Source organism: Strigops habroptila, chromosome 14, assembly GCF_004027225.2.
Source record: "Strigops habroptila isolate Jane chromosome 14, bStrHab1.2.pri, whole genome shotgun sequence".
Lineage (NCBI taxonomy): Eukaryota > Metazoa > Chordata > Aves > Psittaciformes > Psittacidae > Strigops > Strigops habroptila.
The window spans coordinates 4,591,305-4,608,099 of NC_044290.2; the positions used below are offsets into that span (position 1 = coordinate 4,591,305).

The following is a 16,795-nucleotide window of genomic DNA, read 5'->3' on the forward strand; positions in this document are numbered from 1 at the left end:
TTATAACCAATTTCTCTTGTGCCTTTAGCTCCACAAAGCATGACTGAATTAATAACAGTTCGCACCACAGCAAATTATCAAAACACAAGAAGGAAGAGATCTTTATTTTCAACCATTTTATGCTTCAGACATAGTTTTAAAAATTAAATGTTCTGGAAGTTCAAGTTATAATCAGACATTTGTGAATATCAAACTCTAGCCATCACAATCGTTTGATGGGGTTATTGGCATGTGGAGGCCATATTAAACACAAATTTAATTACAAACTTATGTACGTTGGGATGTTTTGCATTTGGGATATTTGATTAAATGTAGAACAGACTTAAACTGACACAGTAACTTTGAAATGCACTGTGGTTTTTCGGCAATAACAAATTAAAAGAATCTTTAAGGAAGATGCCTAATAAAAAGCAAAGATACAGCTGAATTCCAGCAGATCTGGGTGATAAACATGGAAGGGCCCAATTAATGAAAACCACCGTAAAAATTATACTCTCACATTGCCAAAGAATTTTTGTATTCTTCAATGCAGAAAAAGGGAAAGGCATCATGTTTTCTCCTCTTATATATGCTTCACTGTTACTTCAGAACAAAACCTGCACACAACTGCTGCTCTAGTTTCTACCCTCCATACCAAAAGATTATTGAAATATTATAAATAACTTTAAAACATCTAATGACAATTTCCCAAAGTCATAAATGTAGATATTTTTGTAAGTATCTATACTGGAGAGCCTTAAAGTTACATTTTCCATAGGCTGGGGAAAAATGTGAGAGACTTGTAGTTTGTTTATGGTGTGCAGGATACAGGAACTGAGTATGAAGTATTATAGTTCTAATGACCAGAACAGTTAGACTAGTTCACAAAAATATTTCTCTGAATATTTTTCCTCCTACATCAACAATAAACTGGTTTTGGACAATTGACAATTGTAGGTAATCACCTCAGGAACACCATCTCATTTTCCCCTTTGTCCATACCAAAGATGGACCACAGCCTGCTCAGACCTACTTAGCTCCTATTTAGTGGAGCACATACCTACTAACGGGGTTAAGCTAACAATTTGATCTGTTCATCTCTCCTTCAAGACATGCCAGTATCCAATTGATTTCTCTTTAATAGCTGCTTGTCTTGGGGAGGGAATGGGAAGTGAGCAAGCATGGTACTCAGTTGCTGGCTGGGGTTAAACCATGTCCCTGTTCTATGAGTTAATGCTTATATTAAAGCTAAAGTCAGGCACTGCTTGCTAGGAGACATGCCCGGGCAACACACACTGATCTGTCTCAAACATGCTGAGTAAGGGAGACAGAAGGAGAGCTCATGCAAATCAACTAAGGAGAAACAAAGATTATTTCATTTCTACACGAAAGATTTTAATCAACTTCACATCCAAAATATAAGCATTTATCAAAGAAAAATCTGCTAGGCTATATGCAACAACTGGAACACAACGGGTGATTGGTAAATCCTGGACTTCAGTAGAAAACACAGAATGAGAGAAGGTCATCAGCAACCATTAACTTGTTGCAGAGGAACAGAAGTTAAATGGAGGAACTTTTCTATTACACTGAACAGAGAGGTAATATTTCATCATTACGAGGTTATGTTTAATGACAGCTCAGTAAAGCTTCACCTACGCTTATTATCCTTTCACACCTGCAAAATTACATACAAGATACTACTTACCTATATTTAAAGTCCAGACTAAAACACTGCATAATTTAAGTAGAGAAAAGGTAATAAAATCCCTCAGGAATAAAGGCTCAGACTACCGAACAATGCTGTTGACCACTTCCTTAAATAGCGGATGAGGAACGGAAAAGCCACTCCGGGGGCAGATTTGCATTCTCCTCACTCCTAGATGAAGTCCTTGTCGGTTGCATCACAGTACTTCAATAAAACAAGACCTGATCTAAAGCTCCTGAGAGTAAGCCTTTTACAGGCAAATATAACCTCAGTCTGCCTGTGTTCCAGGTGACCAGAAGCTGTAAAGTTGCTGTGAGAGCACGTACAAGCCCTTCTAATACTGTTGTAAGGCAGGAAACACTAGCTAGGGTTCAGCACTGCTCTAATCAGAGCTACAGAGTTTTCAGATGGAGTAAGATTCTGTCTCTGCTAACCCTCCTCCATGAAGAAATACTCCTAACATAGCACGTATTTTTTCACTCTGTAGCATCATATGTTATCCAAATATGCCAAACAGTTCATGAACACATTTAGACTTCAGGTCACTTCTTAATGAATTTACTGAAGACTTGTAACTCCACTAGGACAACAAAACATCTAATAAACTGTTCCTCTGCATGGTTCCCAGTTTCATATAATTCCACCAGGTGCAATTACATGAAATTCCATACAAGTTTTAAAGCTTCTGAATTCCAATTTGTGCTATGTAATAAAAGACTATTTTAAGAACAAGACATAGGTATAGCAGACATGCATTATCTCACTTTTGCCAGCTCTAGCCATACAAACAAGGCTACCTTGTTCATTAGATAGAATAAATCCATGTCTAAATGCAGTGTAATTACCAGACTGCATAATAACAGTTTTGACTCCCAAGAGAAAGCACACAGGAGGAAGCACAGCATGTAATCTGAAAGATAATCTCTTATTTTCAGGACTGCTCTAACATTAGACTAATAAGAAGATACAGCAAACAAAAGGCTTTAAGATCTTTCAGAGGTGACCCAACCCCATTGGTATGTGGAATGTAAAAATCACTACCCACTGAGGACTGCCAGTATTCCCAAAGTGCTACTGTTGACTGCCAATGTGTAAGGTGGCCCCTCTCTTTATTTTTCTTCCCAATTTTTTTTATCTTCTGCTCCCTTTCATCATGGAGCAACGAGGCCTGGCACAAGACAGACAGAACAATCTCCTGCCTTTATTCCAGACTTGTGATAATAAGCAGGAACAAAAAAAAATCCCCACCACATTAATGTGATATATTATGGCACAGCTGCTCAGCAAAAGGCTACATGGAAAAGTTTCTGTTGTACAAGCCAGTGTTCCAATGAGTGATGCTACACTGGAATTCTACCACGAGAGTTTCTCCACGTGCAGTTACACACCTGAGATGAGTCAGAAACACTTGTTTGGATGGTTTTTCTACTAGTTGAGTACATAATATCTTAACTACTCAGCAAAATAAATCACTTAAGCACCTATTTACATTCACTGCTCTCTTTGTATACAAAACAATCAGTGCACACTCTGCCTTAAAGAGCTGCTCTGATATGCAAGACAGTCTATGGGAAGTGGTCCTGACTACCTAGAATCACCTCCCTCTCTCCAAGGACAAGAGCTAGATCTAAAATATGGAACTCACTGACAGATGATATAAGAATTTCTATTAATCTTCATATGATTAGAACAAAACCAAGCTCAAGATTCGTTAAGCCATTCCCACAGAACTGCTCTCATGGACTAACTCATACAAAACCCCTGCCTCTTGCCAATGCAAAAATAGTTGAAACATTATCATTTCATAGGCATTTTGAAAAAGAAGCAGATCTCACCATCATGTCAGACACACAAACGCTCAGAATGCTGGTGTTGAAAGTTCTGTTCCAGATGAATGCCTACTGCATGTACCACTAAAACTTCATTTTAATTATACCTGTAAGAGAGAGGATCTACTCATATTATTGTACACTCTTTCTGTTGCTACTAAGAAAATCTTAACTGGTGATTTCAGATATTGATTTAAGTCAATGAAGAATTAACAGAATCTGATCATTTCAGTCACAAAAAAGAGAAAGTGAAATGATTCAAACTAGTGCTCAATAAGCAATAGGTGAGGCAAATGGGGAGGGAAACAGTCTTCCTAGCACATAATAGAAATGTGTAACAGGTCTAGGCAAGTAGAATGGCACAGGATGCACTGACAATACAAAAAACCTCTATTACAGAATCATAGAATGGTTTGGGATGGAAAGGATCATCTAGTTCCAACCCCCTGCCATGGGCAGGACTGTACCTTTTGAAATCAATGTATGTGTCCAGAACAAAAGTAAAAAACCAAAACAAACTCGATTTTAAGTGTAGTTAATTTGTGAGCTTCAGTGCGGGTGAAGGAGAGACATGCAATGCCTTTGGCCTGGAGTTATGCTTTAAAGAAGGCTCAAGCTCAGCTCATTCATTTGTTCATGTCTCCAGTTCATTTGGTGATTGTGCAATATTTGTTTACAGCTCTCCCAGAGGCAGATGAACAGGTCTGTGAACTATCAGGGCCACGCATTGTTCAAGTTCACTGCATCCAATCACTTACCTCGGAGTCACTTTAACCATCAAAGATATGCAGAGTTTAGTCACTTGGTTAACACAGTCAGATAACGCAATAGATTAAAATGGCTTCAGGCATTGCAGCTCTTGAGCTAAGTTCAGGCTACAGAATATGCTACAAATTTTCTTTAGAGATGCAAAACAGTGAGAATTTCTCATTGAAGAAATGTAAATGGTTATACTCAGTGTTCTCTCATATGCACAGGTATCCTACATGTTTGAGAAAGAGGCTAGTAATTGTACTACAAAAGAAAGGTGTTTGTTCTGACACTGATACATATTCACCTCTTATTCAGCCAGTGAAAACAAAAGGAAAATGTTCTTTATTTCCACTGTCCACAGTTTGATTCCGGCTGTTGGGAAGATGTGGGAGACAGTGAGAAAGAGCTTAGCTTTCATAAGCAATGCTGCAGAAAGAAATGAGATACAAAAATATGAAGCCAGATGCTGTTCACATGCAGAGTCACACTGTGGGGGCACACAGATACTCAAATAGTGGTGAGAGGAAGAATAAAGTAACACCTTGCCCAGCAGACAATGTGGTGTCCAAAAGTATTCACTATGGTTGCAAGACAGATGAGGAAGACGGTGGTTTCTGAGTATTTTCATTTCAGCTCCTTTCTATTCTACATCCAGTATCTGGAATCCATAGGAAAAAGAAAAACTGGAGGAGTATTCCAAGTGCTGCACTATCTTGAAAGGTTCCATAATGGCGCAGGGACTCCGCAAAGCATGGCCAGGTACCTCAGCAGCTCAGGAATGAAGCACGTTCTAGAGATGCTCTTTAATGCTACTAGAGCTCTCCTAGAGTGTACTCAAACCACATGCAGCCATTCCACCTCAGCATGCCCATAGCAGGTCCTGATGCAAGCCCCCTCCCAGCAGACAACCTGGAAGTAGATACTGCTCACTATCTCCTCTCTCCCTGAAACAAAAAGCTTTGGGAGTTCTTAAAGGGTACTACTCTGCTCAAATAAGACTGCAGCATGTGTGCGTATGTGGTTTGGGAAATAATTTCCTGGACTACTCCAAACTCAGAAGCCTTGCTCAATACAACACTAGTACATACACAAAGTTGGAGCTCCTCCAGAAGAACATGACTATAATTAAAGTAAGATATGAAAGCCTTATTTTTTCAGAATTAAGGGAAATGTGATCTGGAATCTTCCCACTCATTAGCTGCCAACAAAGCATACATGATTTGTGGTTGGTAAATAGGGAACACCTGGCTTATCCTGGGTAAATGGGATAGATGCTGCTTCTAGGGATAAACACAGACAAGAGCGAGAAATTTTAGTAACAGTTGTTCATTCTCTAGCACAAAGTCATTCCTGATCTGATTTGAGCATAAGCAATTTGAAGGCACGCTTGTATGTGGCGTAACATAGTGCACATGTGCAACAGGCAATCAGTGCCAAAAGGTTGAAGCTATTATGTTATCAATAGACAGTACCATGTCCCTAAGCTTCCAAACTGCTAAAAGCAGGAAACCACATTGAGCTAGCAGAGCTCTACAGTTCATATACAGAGTACAAATAGGCAAAGTCTGAAAAACTGGTGTCTTCCAAGAGCGTCCTGTTTATATAATCCTTGTCAACAGGACTTGGAGATCATGTAAAATAGTCCCCAGAGGACGAGAGGACAGTGGTCCTAGAGAGCTGCTTTTAATAAAATCAAAATGTATTAGTAATATGTCTTTTGAGAGCCAAATCCTCCACGCTAAATGTTACCAATGACAAATAATTCCATCGTACAATTTTTGTTCAAGTCTTCTAGACAAGAACAACTTAAGAGAGTAAAAATTAATTTGTTCTTGCTCTTTAAAGCATGATTAAGTAGCCTATGACACAGGAAATGAGTCTGCATTTCATATGTTCTGCTGCACTGTCACCCCAATCATATTCCAGTACCCAAACCTGAGGGCAAGCTCTTGCTTTTTCAGAGAGAGACACCAGTTTCTCTGAAGAACAACCGGCTGGGAGTCATTCCAAAGCATCTGATATCTTTGGTTCCACTGTTTAGTAAGCAGGCTTCCAGTCAGGGTAAGGCAATTTGCATTTAGGAATAACATGAAAGAGGAAGAACCTCAGGGATTAGTTAGGATCTGGGTGAAGGTTTCTCTTAGTGGAGAAAGTTGGGAGACTTTTCTTACTTGTAAATCTATGACAGTAGACTGAAGTCTCCAATACTACAGCCACTGGAATACTAATCCTCGAATCTGGCTCTCAATAACAGCCAGCAAGGCTGGGATTAGGAACAAGATTTCTGAAAGTACACAGAAACTACAGAAAGTCAAAGATCCAGGTCAGAAGAAGTTGCAAAACAGTGGAAAGTCCAAGTCTGTAAATTAGAATTTCAGGAACAAACCAAAAAAGCTCACTGCTTCACAGGCATTGCTCAAGCTTCTGCTTATTTTTCTCCCTCCGCCTACTCTGGCTTATCATACTGACTGAAGCTAGGGTCAGGACTTCCAGCTACAGAATGGAACTTTATTCAAACATCCCCAACCATCTTCTTAAGGGCAGAAAAATTCAATGGCACGATTATTTCTGAGCACCAGTAGACATCATTCTTTTAATAGCAGTCCACGCTGACAGTGGTCAGCAGATTTGTGGCCAGAAGGTCAACTTCTCTCAAAGTAACTCAAATTGTGTCAGAACTACTGGAGGGCTTTGGACCAAACTGAGCTCTTATCAGGAACAGCTGGATATGTTCCCATTTCTCCTTTCAGGCCTTTGAATTATAGTTCTGTTAAAATACAACATTAACCCTGAAGATATAATTCACACAGGCATTACAAACATTTACTACACCTTAAAAATGGAAACCATGTTCCATTCAATGCAAACACAGATTCATTTTTGCCTTGGTAGGATTTAAGAATAAAGAAGGAAACTCTACACGTAAAAGGCAACAACATAAGGCAAAGAAATAATAGAAAATAAAACCAGCTGAAGTTTAAAGAAAGGAAAACTAAGAAAGCCAAGTCCTTGTCCAAAAAGCTGTGAGGAAACCCTCTGAATCAGGGAGAAAGTTGAAAGTGATGGCATCTGATACACGCTCCAGTTCCAAGAGTGGGGGACAACACATCTACCATTTCTCTTAAGGTTTAACATCTCAGCCCTTTCTCTCCATTCATTTCTGAGAATTTTTACACTTTCCTAAATTGAAGCTTTTAGGTACTAGCATGTCAGATAACCAAAAGGTGGAAACCCTTATTTCCCATGCTAAATCAAACTGACTTTGGCTAGTTCTATTTAGTAAAGCACAAAGCTCAGGTTAAGCTTTGTGCATCAGGTCTGGCTGAGATGGAGTTAACTTTCGCCACAGCAGCCCTCCTAATGCTGTGTTGCGTATTGGTAGCTAGCAAGGTGTTGATAACACACCACTGTTTTGGCTACTGCTGAGCACTGCTCCACAGCATCAGGCCTGTCTCTGCAACATTCCCTCCTTCCCAGTAGGCTGGGGGTGGATAAGATCCTGGGAGAGGACACAGCCAGAACAGCTGACCCGAACTGACCAAAGGGATATTCCGGACCATATGATGTCTGCTCAGAAATAAAAGCTAAGACAAAGAAACAGGAGGAGGGGCATTTGTTATTATGAGGTTTGTCTACTGGAACAACCACTACATGTACTGAAGCCCAGCTTCCTAAGAAGTGGATGGACATCACCTCCTGATGGGAAGTAGAGAATAAATCTTTGCCTTTGCTTCTGCACATGGCCTTTTCTTTCGCTTTATTAAACCACCTTTATCTTGATGCACATCTTACTTTATTTTCCATCTTATTTTCTCCCCCAACCCCATAGTGATATAGCTTTGTGGGCACCTGATGTCCAGCCAAGGGCAACCCACCACAAGTACCACAATAACACAGAACCACAAATTCAGATTAATTCAGAGCATGGGAAGAACAAGTTTGCTTTGCTTAGAATATATCATGAAGATATACCCTTCAGTCTACTCAGGCACTCATTATTACTTATTTGATTGTCATTTTATAGTTCATTAGAACATTGTTAGGCACTAAAGTATAAAGGAATATAAACAAAACAGTTGAAGTATTTTCTAAAGAGACTACAAACTTCAGTTGAGATTAGTCTAATTAAAAAAGGTCTTAATATACAGATACAGAACTCATATAAGCAAGAAACATGATAGCTCTTAACACTAGTTTCCATAAACCAAGCTTACTGGATCAACTTGCCTTGCTGGTTTTTTAGCATTTTACTACAAACTTACATTAACTGATTGATATCAGAACAAAAACAACTATCAGTGTATCATTTTATTATGTTCAAAATGTGAATTAGGTTAACTGCTACTCAGGAACTACTTAACGTGATAAATTACACTGTGAGGATTATCAGATTTCAGAGACCTAATACAGGTGGCGTGATGAGCAGGTACACATCCCAGCACTAAGCAGCAGGTTGTTTGGCAGATGTTCCTCAGCCAAAACAACTGCAATAATCTCTACTTTGAAGCAAGTGTGTTTTGGAGGAAAAGTTCAAAAGGTGTTTGATTCCCAGAGAGTGATAATCCTAAAACTGTCTATTTTGTTCGGAGACCTGCAGGAAATACCTTCTTGACAAATCAAGTTGATTGACCTTTCCTTTCCAGAAATCTCTTGCACATTGAAATAAGTGTCACAGGAGAAAACGTCAGAGATGTGAAAAGAATAAGCCAGCTTAACACCAGCTGATAGGAATATAAAGTCCATTTTCTAGTTTATAAAGGAGTATCTATGGCAGTAACTTTACCAAACAAAGTAATTGCCATATCAAATTACTTATATTTATTATCTTCAGGAAAGTAAAACACAGACACGATCTCTCTCTAAAGCATACTGTCCTAATTGCAGAAACCAATTTAAAATCAAAATCATGTACATCATAAAACAACTATGTCACAGAAAGTTTTTAAGAGTTTACTTCACAAGAATAAAGAATGGCATTCTAATAATGTCTTCTTTTGAAGACAGACATAGGGAGAAATACTAGTTTAACTGTAGGCCAGTTTATTACTGATAATAATCCATTCATTCCTTACAGTTTACAGTTTCTTAAATATTAAAACCAAATAAGCCATAGCTGTAGCCAATCCTTTGCAGCTTTTCACATAAAAAAGGCTTTAGATTCCATACATTAGCAAAACCTATGTACTTACTTGAAAAAGAGTATCACTATCATAATGAGATTTGGTTTACTGAACAGAGAAAATAAATGGAAGAAAAGAAGTTCAATCAGAGCTACTATTCAAATCAAAGCAAGGATTTAAAATAAAGGGAAAGAATACACTGGTTATTGCTTTGCCTCCACCAGTCCTACTGTGAAATTTTCATATCCTTTTAAAGATGTATCCGGCACTCTGTAAAAGAAAAACACACAAATACACACCAGAAAAAAGTACTCACACTGTTTGGGTGTTGAATGGCAACTTCGTGCTGCAGCCTAACCCGCTGTGGCATCATCACATCATCCTGGAATAAATAGCACACTGTTAGTGAACATAAAAAGGGTCACAGTACAGTGTTCAGACACGTTAGAATATGCTGCTAAATTAACATCATTTTACTGGCTTGCAGTCAGAAATAGAGATGGAACAAATATTAAGAGATTTTACACTTTAAGTGAGTTAAACTCAATGCTTTTCAAATTGGAAGTGATCAAAACTACTACGTGACAACTGCGTTCTGATTTTAACATGTATCCTATGGGATTGTACATTTCCAAAGAAACTCACCAACACTTTAACAACTCTGATCTCCAAACTGGCACTACGTGTGGACAAGGAACTAACCTGGATTTATGACATTCTAGCAATAGGAGGAAATGTTCTCAATGTACCTTGTTTCATTGCTAAGGAAAAGCCTTCAGTCTCTAGTTGTACTGATACACCACATTTCATGAGCACAAGAACTAGTATTTGTGGCATGATACAATTCTAAGGAAAAATAAAAAGGAAAAAAAAGAACACACACTCATAAAACTCATCAGCACTGACACTAGCTTTAAAAACCACCACCTAGATTTCAATTTGATGTTAATACTTCTTTCACCTGGAGCATAAAGGTTTATTTTGTTTACATACAAAAAGTTAGGTTGTTTTGTAAAGAGTTAGTAACCTCACTATCATTCCTTCATCAGATAGGAGGAGATATTCCTTTCAAAATACTATTTCCTGTTCATGATCATATCCTTTCTAGACTAGAGTTTGTCAGTCTATTAAAATGCCTGACTGTAGCATAAGTTTTCTTCCCTAAGTTTAGTCTCCTGAGGTTTCCACATGTATTCTTTTCCATTTTGGTGCCATATTTCTTCCCTTTCGAAGGATCAGTTCAGTCTTTCTCAGGTGCTGGTTAAAGCTAACACAGACTTTTTCTCCTCAGAGTATTTTCAAATGATCCTCACAATAAAATCATTCTAAGGAGAGTTGTACTAAAGCCAAAAAACCAAATATTGAATTTCCATCAACTTCCACATTAAAACTTTCCATCAAATCAATGGCAACAAAAATATATTACTGCTTAAATATCTCGAGCTTAGAGGGTTGGATGACCTTGATATAAAGGTGACACTTGAGTTTTATCAAAAACAATGCAAGGATGAAAAAAATAGAAGTAGATCCAACTATTTAATAAAATTCAAGGTTAAAGATAAATTAATAATAAACTGACCCTTATCACATGCAAGTTTGTAAAAGGTGGAAGGAATACATTGTCAAAAGCATTTTTTTTCTTCTATTTTGTATTTAGGATGTATTTAGTGATGACCATGAGAGATGTTACTGATTTTCAAAGCCAGCAGAGTGAAAAAAACCCTTCTGATTTCTAAACCTCTGTACATCAATTCGTTAAAAATGACAATATTTACCATCTAATGCACTTTAGCAATAAGGCACCAGAACTCAGGTATTGTGTCAAGCAAATATTCCAAGAAAACATTCACCCTATTTCCCATAAGAACCATAATCCAATTTCTTACCCCAAATACAGAACTGACTTTTGTAAATTAAATCCTGGTTTAAGATCATATATGCAATAGGAGACATATTTGAACTGAGCTTTGTTCACTCCTTTACAAATTACTTAGGATTCTTAGATGTCTTCTTGTTAAATCCCCCCCCAAATGAGAACTCAAAAGAAATCCATCAAAAAGCAAGGAATTTCAATGCTTAGAACAATGTTACTATTATCTCTTACAAAATACAACGTATGCTCTTGTGCTAAAAGATTCCTCAGTTTATGATGCTGCACAACAGAGATAACTTTAACAGAACTCAGACATTCACAAAGATGAAGAATAATCTACTTCATTTAAAAAGGTTAAATCAGCATGGAAAGTATTCAAACCAAATTCAAATCTCCTATTCACCAAACTGGTCAGTGTTATGTTTTCATAAGCAGACAACTTGACAGGAAAGGTCTAGTTCCCCCTAACAAAACACTATGTCATTTTGATGCTATTGGCAAAACTAACACGTCTACAGATTTGGGGCTTAGGCTATCATCAAGATCATCAGTACTCTGTAAAATCCAGTCAAAGAGGGGGCATTATAACCACAAAAACTCCAAAATGCCTTTTTTGTATTAATACATCTTTGTTCTCTAACGCTGAAAAACTCAATGAACTCTTACCCTGAATGACCTTTCAGAAGAATTTTGTCTTCTTTTTATTAGCAGTTTTACACACATGATGCATTGGTGTATAGCTCTGTGATACTTTCCAGGGTCATGGGAGAAAGAAAGGAGGAGGGAGAGGGGGAAAAACAACAGTAATTTAAGACATAATCCCAAATAAAGTAACAAAGCTGTTAGGTGATGAGGAAGAACAGCACCAAATACACATCACATCCCAGCCAAAGCTGAGTCACATCAGCCACTTGGCTTTTTAGACTGAGGTTGCGCAACTATGAAAGAAAGGTAACAGCAAATCCCAGCTTCAGCACTCCACAGGTCCCTTCCCACCCAAACCACTCTGTGATTCTGTGAGTGACGGCTGGGCAGGGAGCCAGTAAGTGGAAAACAGAATATATTTATACTGAGACAACCTGAAGTAACGTGGCTGTGTTCTAGACCAGTGTTTAAAAAAACAAATTCAATTCTAATGAGTAAAACCCAAAGGATTGTACCATAAAATAAGAGCACTTCAAAAAATGCTTCAACTTCATAAGCCATTGGTAGGCGTGAGATGCCCAACCATGAGCTGCACTGGGAACAGTTTACGGAGTTTAAGCAACTGTAGTATTAGACAACTAAGATGTTAAAATACTTTGTCCAGCTGCATATTAGGTAATCATAAATTTTCCTACCAAAACTGTTGCATTTATGATATTGAATTCAGCAACTGTATTGGTTTCTACACTAAACAGAGTTTGGTCATCTTTTTTGGTTTAAAACCAAGAACAAAACCTCAGAGACAAACACTTTCCAAATTATTTTTCACTTATGTCATGCCAGGCAAAAAGAAAGGACATATCTGAATGTAGCTGCTGTAGCAAAAAGGAAAGTATATTCGGTTTGTTTCTGTCTCCTATGTGTGAGTAGGAAGACAACAAGGCTAGCACGGAATTACATGGAGTATATGATTTTAAGAAACAGAAGTTTCCACTGAAATTCAGTTTTCCCTCTTAACATGAAGTCTCTAAGGGTTGTCTCCTAGCAGATATAAGGCAGATAGGATGAAGAGAGATTCCCCCCACTGAAAGAATGGACAAAAGAACAGATTTAAAATAAAGCCCAGATAAATGCATGCCTTCACTAAGCATACAGTTCAATAACAGCTGAACAAAAAAGAGTAAGTAAACCCATTTTCATGTGACCCCATTCACCAAACTTAGTAGCAAAATGAAGAAAAATCTCAGGTAATAGCTGGGTTTACTGTCACCTAAATATCTACATACATCCATACAGTGCAAATGAGGCCAAACAGGTAACCAGCAAGACATAAAGCAACATAAATAGAAACCTATTTTAGGCCCTTAAAATAACCCAGAATTAGCAGGAATTTTGTTGATTACAAACATGTTTCCTGTTCTCCAGTGTCCATTCTGAATAGGAAAACAATTTGCTGAAAGATGGGAGAATAAAAAGGACCTTATTTCACATGAAAAGCCAGCAGGGATTTCTAAACAAGCCCAGATGTGTTTCTGCCAGTGGGGGGCCGTGATCTCCATCACCTTTCAGTCTGACAAGCATTCTGCCTGCTTGGGCTCCTATCAGATATATCCCTTCTGCAGAAAGCTGGCTTGCTCCTGTCAAGTTCCTCACCACTTACAGATGCTGCCAAATCAAAAAGCTAGTTACACAACTATCAGCTGGCTTGTCTTCCTTCCAAGCAGAGGCACCATTCTTTACAAAAACAGAGTTTATACTGAGCTAATTGTTTTGTTTCACTTTACTCATCTGTTTAGTTGAAGAAAAGGAAAATTAAAGCAATAGACTGAGCTTAAGAATATTACTCAAAGCTGGTGCTATTTCAGGATGTGTTTCTTAAATCAATTTGGGTAAATTCAAATGACAGGCTTTCACTGTCCCCTTCAGCTAGGCTGCCTGGACCACACTGAACTCCACAGTGATAACTTTACGATTTCCCCTTAAAAGCGGGGGGTTTTGCACTTCAGAAAGTAAAATAAAGCATACAACTCAAAGAATAACACACATCTACTTTTTAAAACCAAAGACAAGTTAATATAGAACACCACACTAATTATAGCTCAGTACTGAAGTGCTTTCTTAAGGTCACATTACAGACTCTGCACCACATGCTTTCCAAATTCCTTCGTATTTGGCTGTTCAAAAACCCCACACACACACAAAAAAGAGAGCTGACAAACTCCATCCTCACAATAGCAGCACCGTCTTTCCACTGCAGATACTATACATAAAATACAACCTGTAGCAACACCAGAAGGAATGTTTGACTTGCTGAGAAACAATATGGCATCTCCAAAATGTTTCAATCCATCAAACAGTCATTCATTTATCCTGCACCTGCTCAGACTATAGGGAAAAATCTTTCTTTGCTATTGTTCAGTACAACTCCTTGAACTAGGGAGTAAAAGGCCTTGGACCTCCAAGAACTGACCCATCAACAGCACTACCAAAGTAAATACACTGATACTGTGCAATTTTCTAGAAGGCAGGTTTTTAAAGAAGCCCCCCACTATCAAACACATTCAAATTGTGCACTCTGATGGCCACACACAAGTCATCTGAGCAGAACACATCCTGCTGATCTGTCAGTACTTGCATGACCATAGGAAAAACTACTACTTTTCTGTTTCTGCTTCTGAATTGAATTGAGAAAGAAGGGGACAACAAAGAAATCACTTCTAAGTTTAAGAAACTGATTTCATTGAGCACCTTTTTTATCCTGAGCACGGCAACAAAAAGTCTACAGGGGAGTATATACACAGTGTTCTTATGCTCCTGAATGAGTAGTACGTTCCCTCCAGAGAAAATTCAGAAAGGAAGAATATTTCAAAAGTTTATTAGTGCCTGTAGAGTAATGTGTAACGGCAACCAACAATAAATCCATCTTTCCAAAACCAGCCAGTTACAGAGACTGTAAAAACAAGCAGCTGTGTTTATAACTGAGAGCTAGCTTGAAGGCTGGAGCCCCTGCAACATCTACCAAGTCTGGCTAGCTAAGGTCCAACCACCTTCATGAATACCCCCTCAATGAAGGAGTTTTGAACTTGAAACTCAAGAAAAGCATGCAATTTCACAGCAATTTAGAATTAACATTCCCAGCTTAAAATCATACAAGCAAATCTCCCAAACGGAAAGGCACAGGTCAGCAGCTGCCAATTCAATATGGGAATGCCGATTCTGGTGGTCCCCCTCGCTTCTGGGAATAAACCTTCACTGTTTTCCCTCTGTCATTTTCAACTATTAGCGAGCAGTGACACTGTGGCAACATGGCTGTAGAGTCACATCTCTGAACTGGCTCAGAACCTCAGAAGCAGCGATACTCTGCCAACAGAGCCTTTCAAAAGGCTAAAAAGCGTGTCAAAGACTCAAGGGCCTATGACTGGGTTTGAAAACACTGCAGGTCAGAAAAGGACACATTTTGATATGTCTTCTTCACCAGGCAACACATTCATTAAACCTGAAATAATGGGAAACTACACAGCTTACTAGGGTGCAATGAAAGCATGTTCCTTTTTAATGAAATACAGTTTTATATGAGTATGGGCATGTTTAAGTGAATGTCAACGAAAATAGCAGTTCAAAGCAGAAAAATTAACTTTTGCTGTGCTACAATTGGGTAAATTATTATAACAAAGCTGGTAACGACCCCAGAGAACTGACAAACTAAGGTTACAACACAATGCAACTGGTAGTTTACAGTCATAACCCAGAGAATTGAAGAGCAAAGCTAACAGTGAAATGTATTTGCACAATTCATTCATTCTGTTGTTGTATGACCAGGATTTTCTGAGACAATAAATGTTAAACATGAACAATTTGTTAAGTATCTTCAGTTTTCCAACTTGTTTTCCCCTGTGGGAAAAATGCCTCGATAGCTTAGAGGTGAAATCTGTAACAACCACCAACAGCAAAAACCCCCTCCATAATAGCTATTAGTCAAACAGCTGCCACTTCATACTAGAATAGCTGATCAAATTCTGACAGTTCTGAGCTCTGTAACCTTTTTTTCCACATTTCTTCTCAATTTGTTGTCCTCACAAATCTGTGTGAGAGACATAACACAAGCAGCTTGCCTCCAGCTGGGAATGGCAAGCAAAACAGTCTCTCTGGAGCCAGTATTTCGAAAAGATGCTCCCAATATGCTCTACATTCACTTCACTCAAAGGAATGTACAAGGAGCCACATTGTATTTCTCCACCTATATAAAATGTACACAAACTACTGACCCAGCCCCATTTCTCTCACATCAACCTATTAGCAAACCTGAAATTGCGGCTGCACTTCTGAAGGTCAAGTTCCCTGGCATTACTGCAGGCACATTCCAAAAGGCTGATATCAACATTCCTTCCTCGAGAGCTTGATACTGGATTGGTGACTGAAATGAAGGTAGGTGGCGTGTAGAAGTGGAGTTGTTAAACAGCTGGCAACATCTGTGTTTCAGCTATTATCACAGAACAGTTACTAACTACAGCCAAAATATTGAGCAATTTTTAGACTTGTAGCAGTTTCCACATTCGTTTTATTTCTTCCAATCTGTTTTCAGCAAAAGCAGTAGTCATGAGGAGAAACAGTATAAAATAGGTTTAAGTAACAGCAATCACTTAATATTGTTTTTGTATCAAGATTAGACTTCTGATAGTTCAGAATGCCTTCTATTTTGAAGCATCTTGCTCAACAGCAAGAACAGAAATGGGTAGAACAGAAAATCTTGGTAACTTCTTCCAAGCTTATTCACACTCTAAGTCATAAAATTCTCAAATCACTTTGAGTATGTCTTGATTATATTACATCTAAATGCTAATGAGAATATTGCAGAAATCCAAAGTCATCACTTTTACATTCCTTAAGA

The 16,795-nt window shown here is 38.3% G+C and overlaps 1 protein-coding gene across 6 annotated transcripts in view; it reads right to left on the bottom strand.

Moving 5' to 3' along the window:
- B3GNTL1 (UDP-GlcNAc:betaGal beta-1,3-N-acetylglucosaminyltransferase like 1) overlaps positions 1-16,795 on the bottom strand; it is a 121,569-nt gene that overhangs the window by 93,594 nt on the left and 11,180 nt on the right. For all 6 annotated transcript variants that reach the window (XR_003994346.1, XR_003994347.1, XM_030506229.1 and 3 more), the window contains one exon: positions 9,706-9,771. Coding sequence is in view for 4 of the 6 variants with exons in the window: in XM_030506229.1 (XP_030362089.1) it covers positions 9,706-9,771 (66 nt within the window). In the remaining 2 variants the exon portion in view is untranslated. The remainder of the gene's footprint in view (positions 1-9,705; positions 9,772-16,795) is intronic.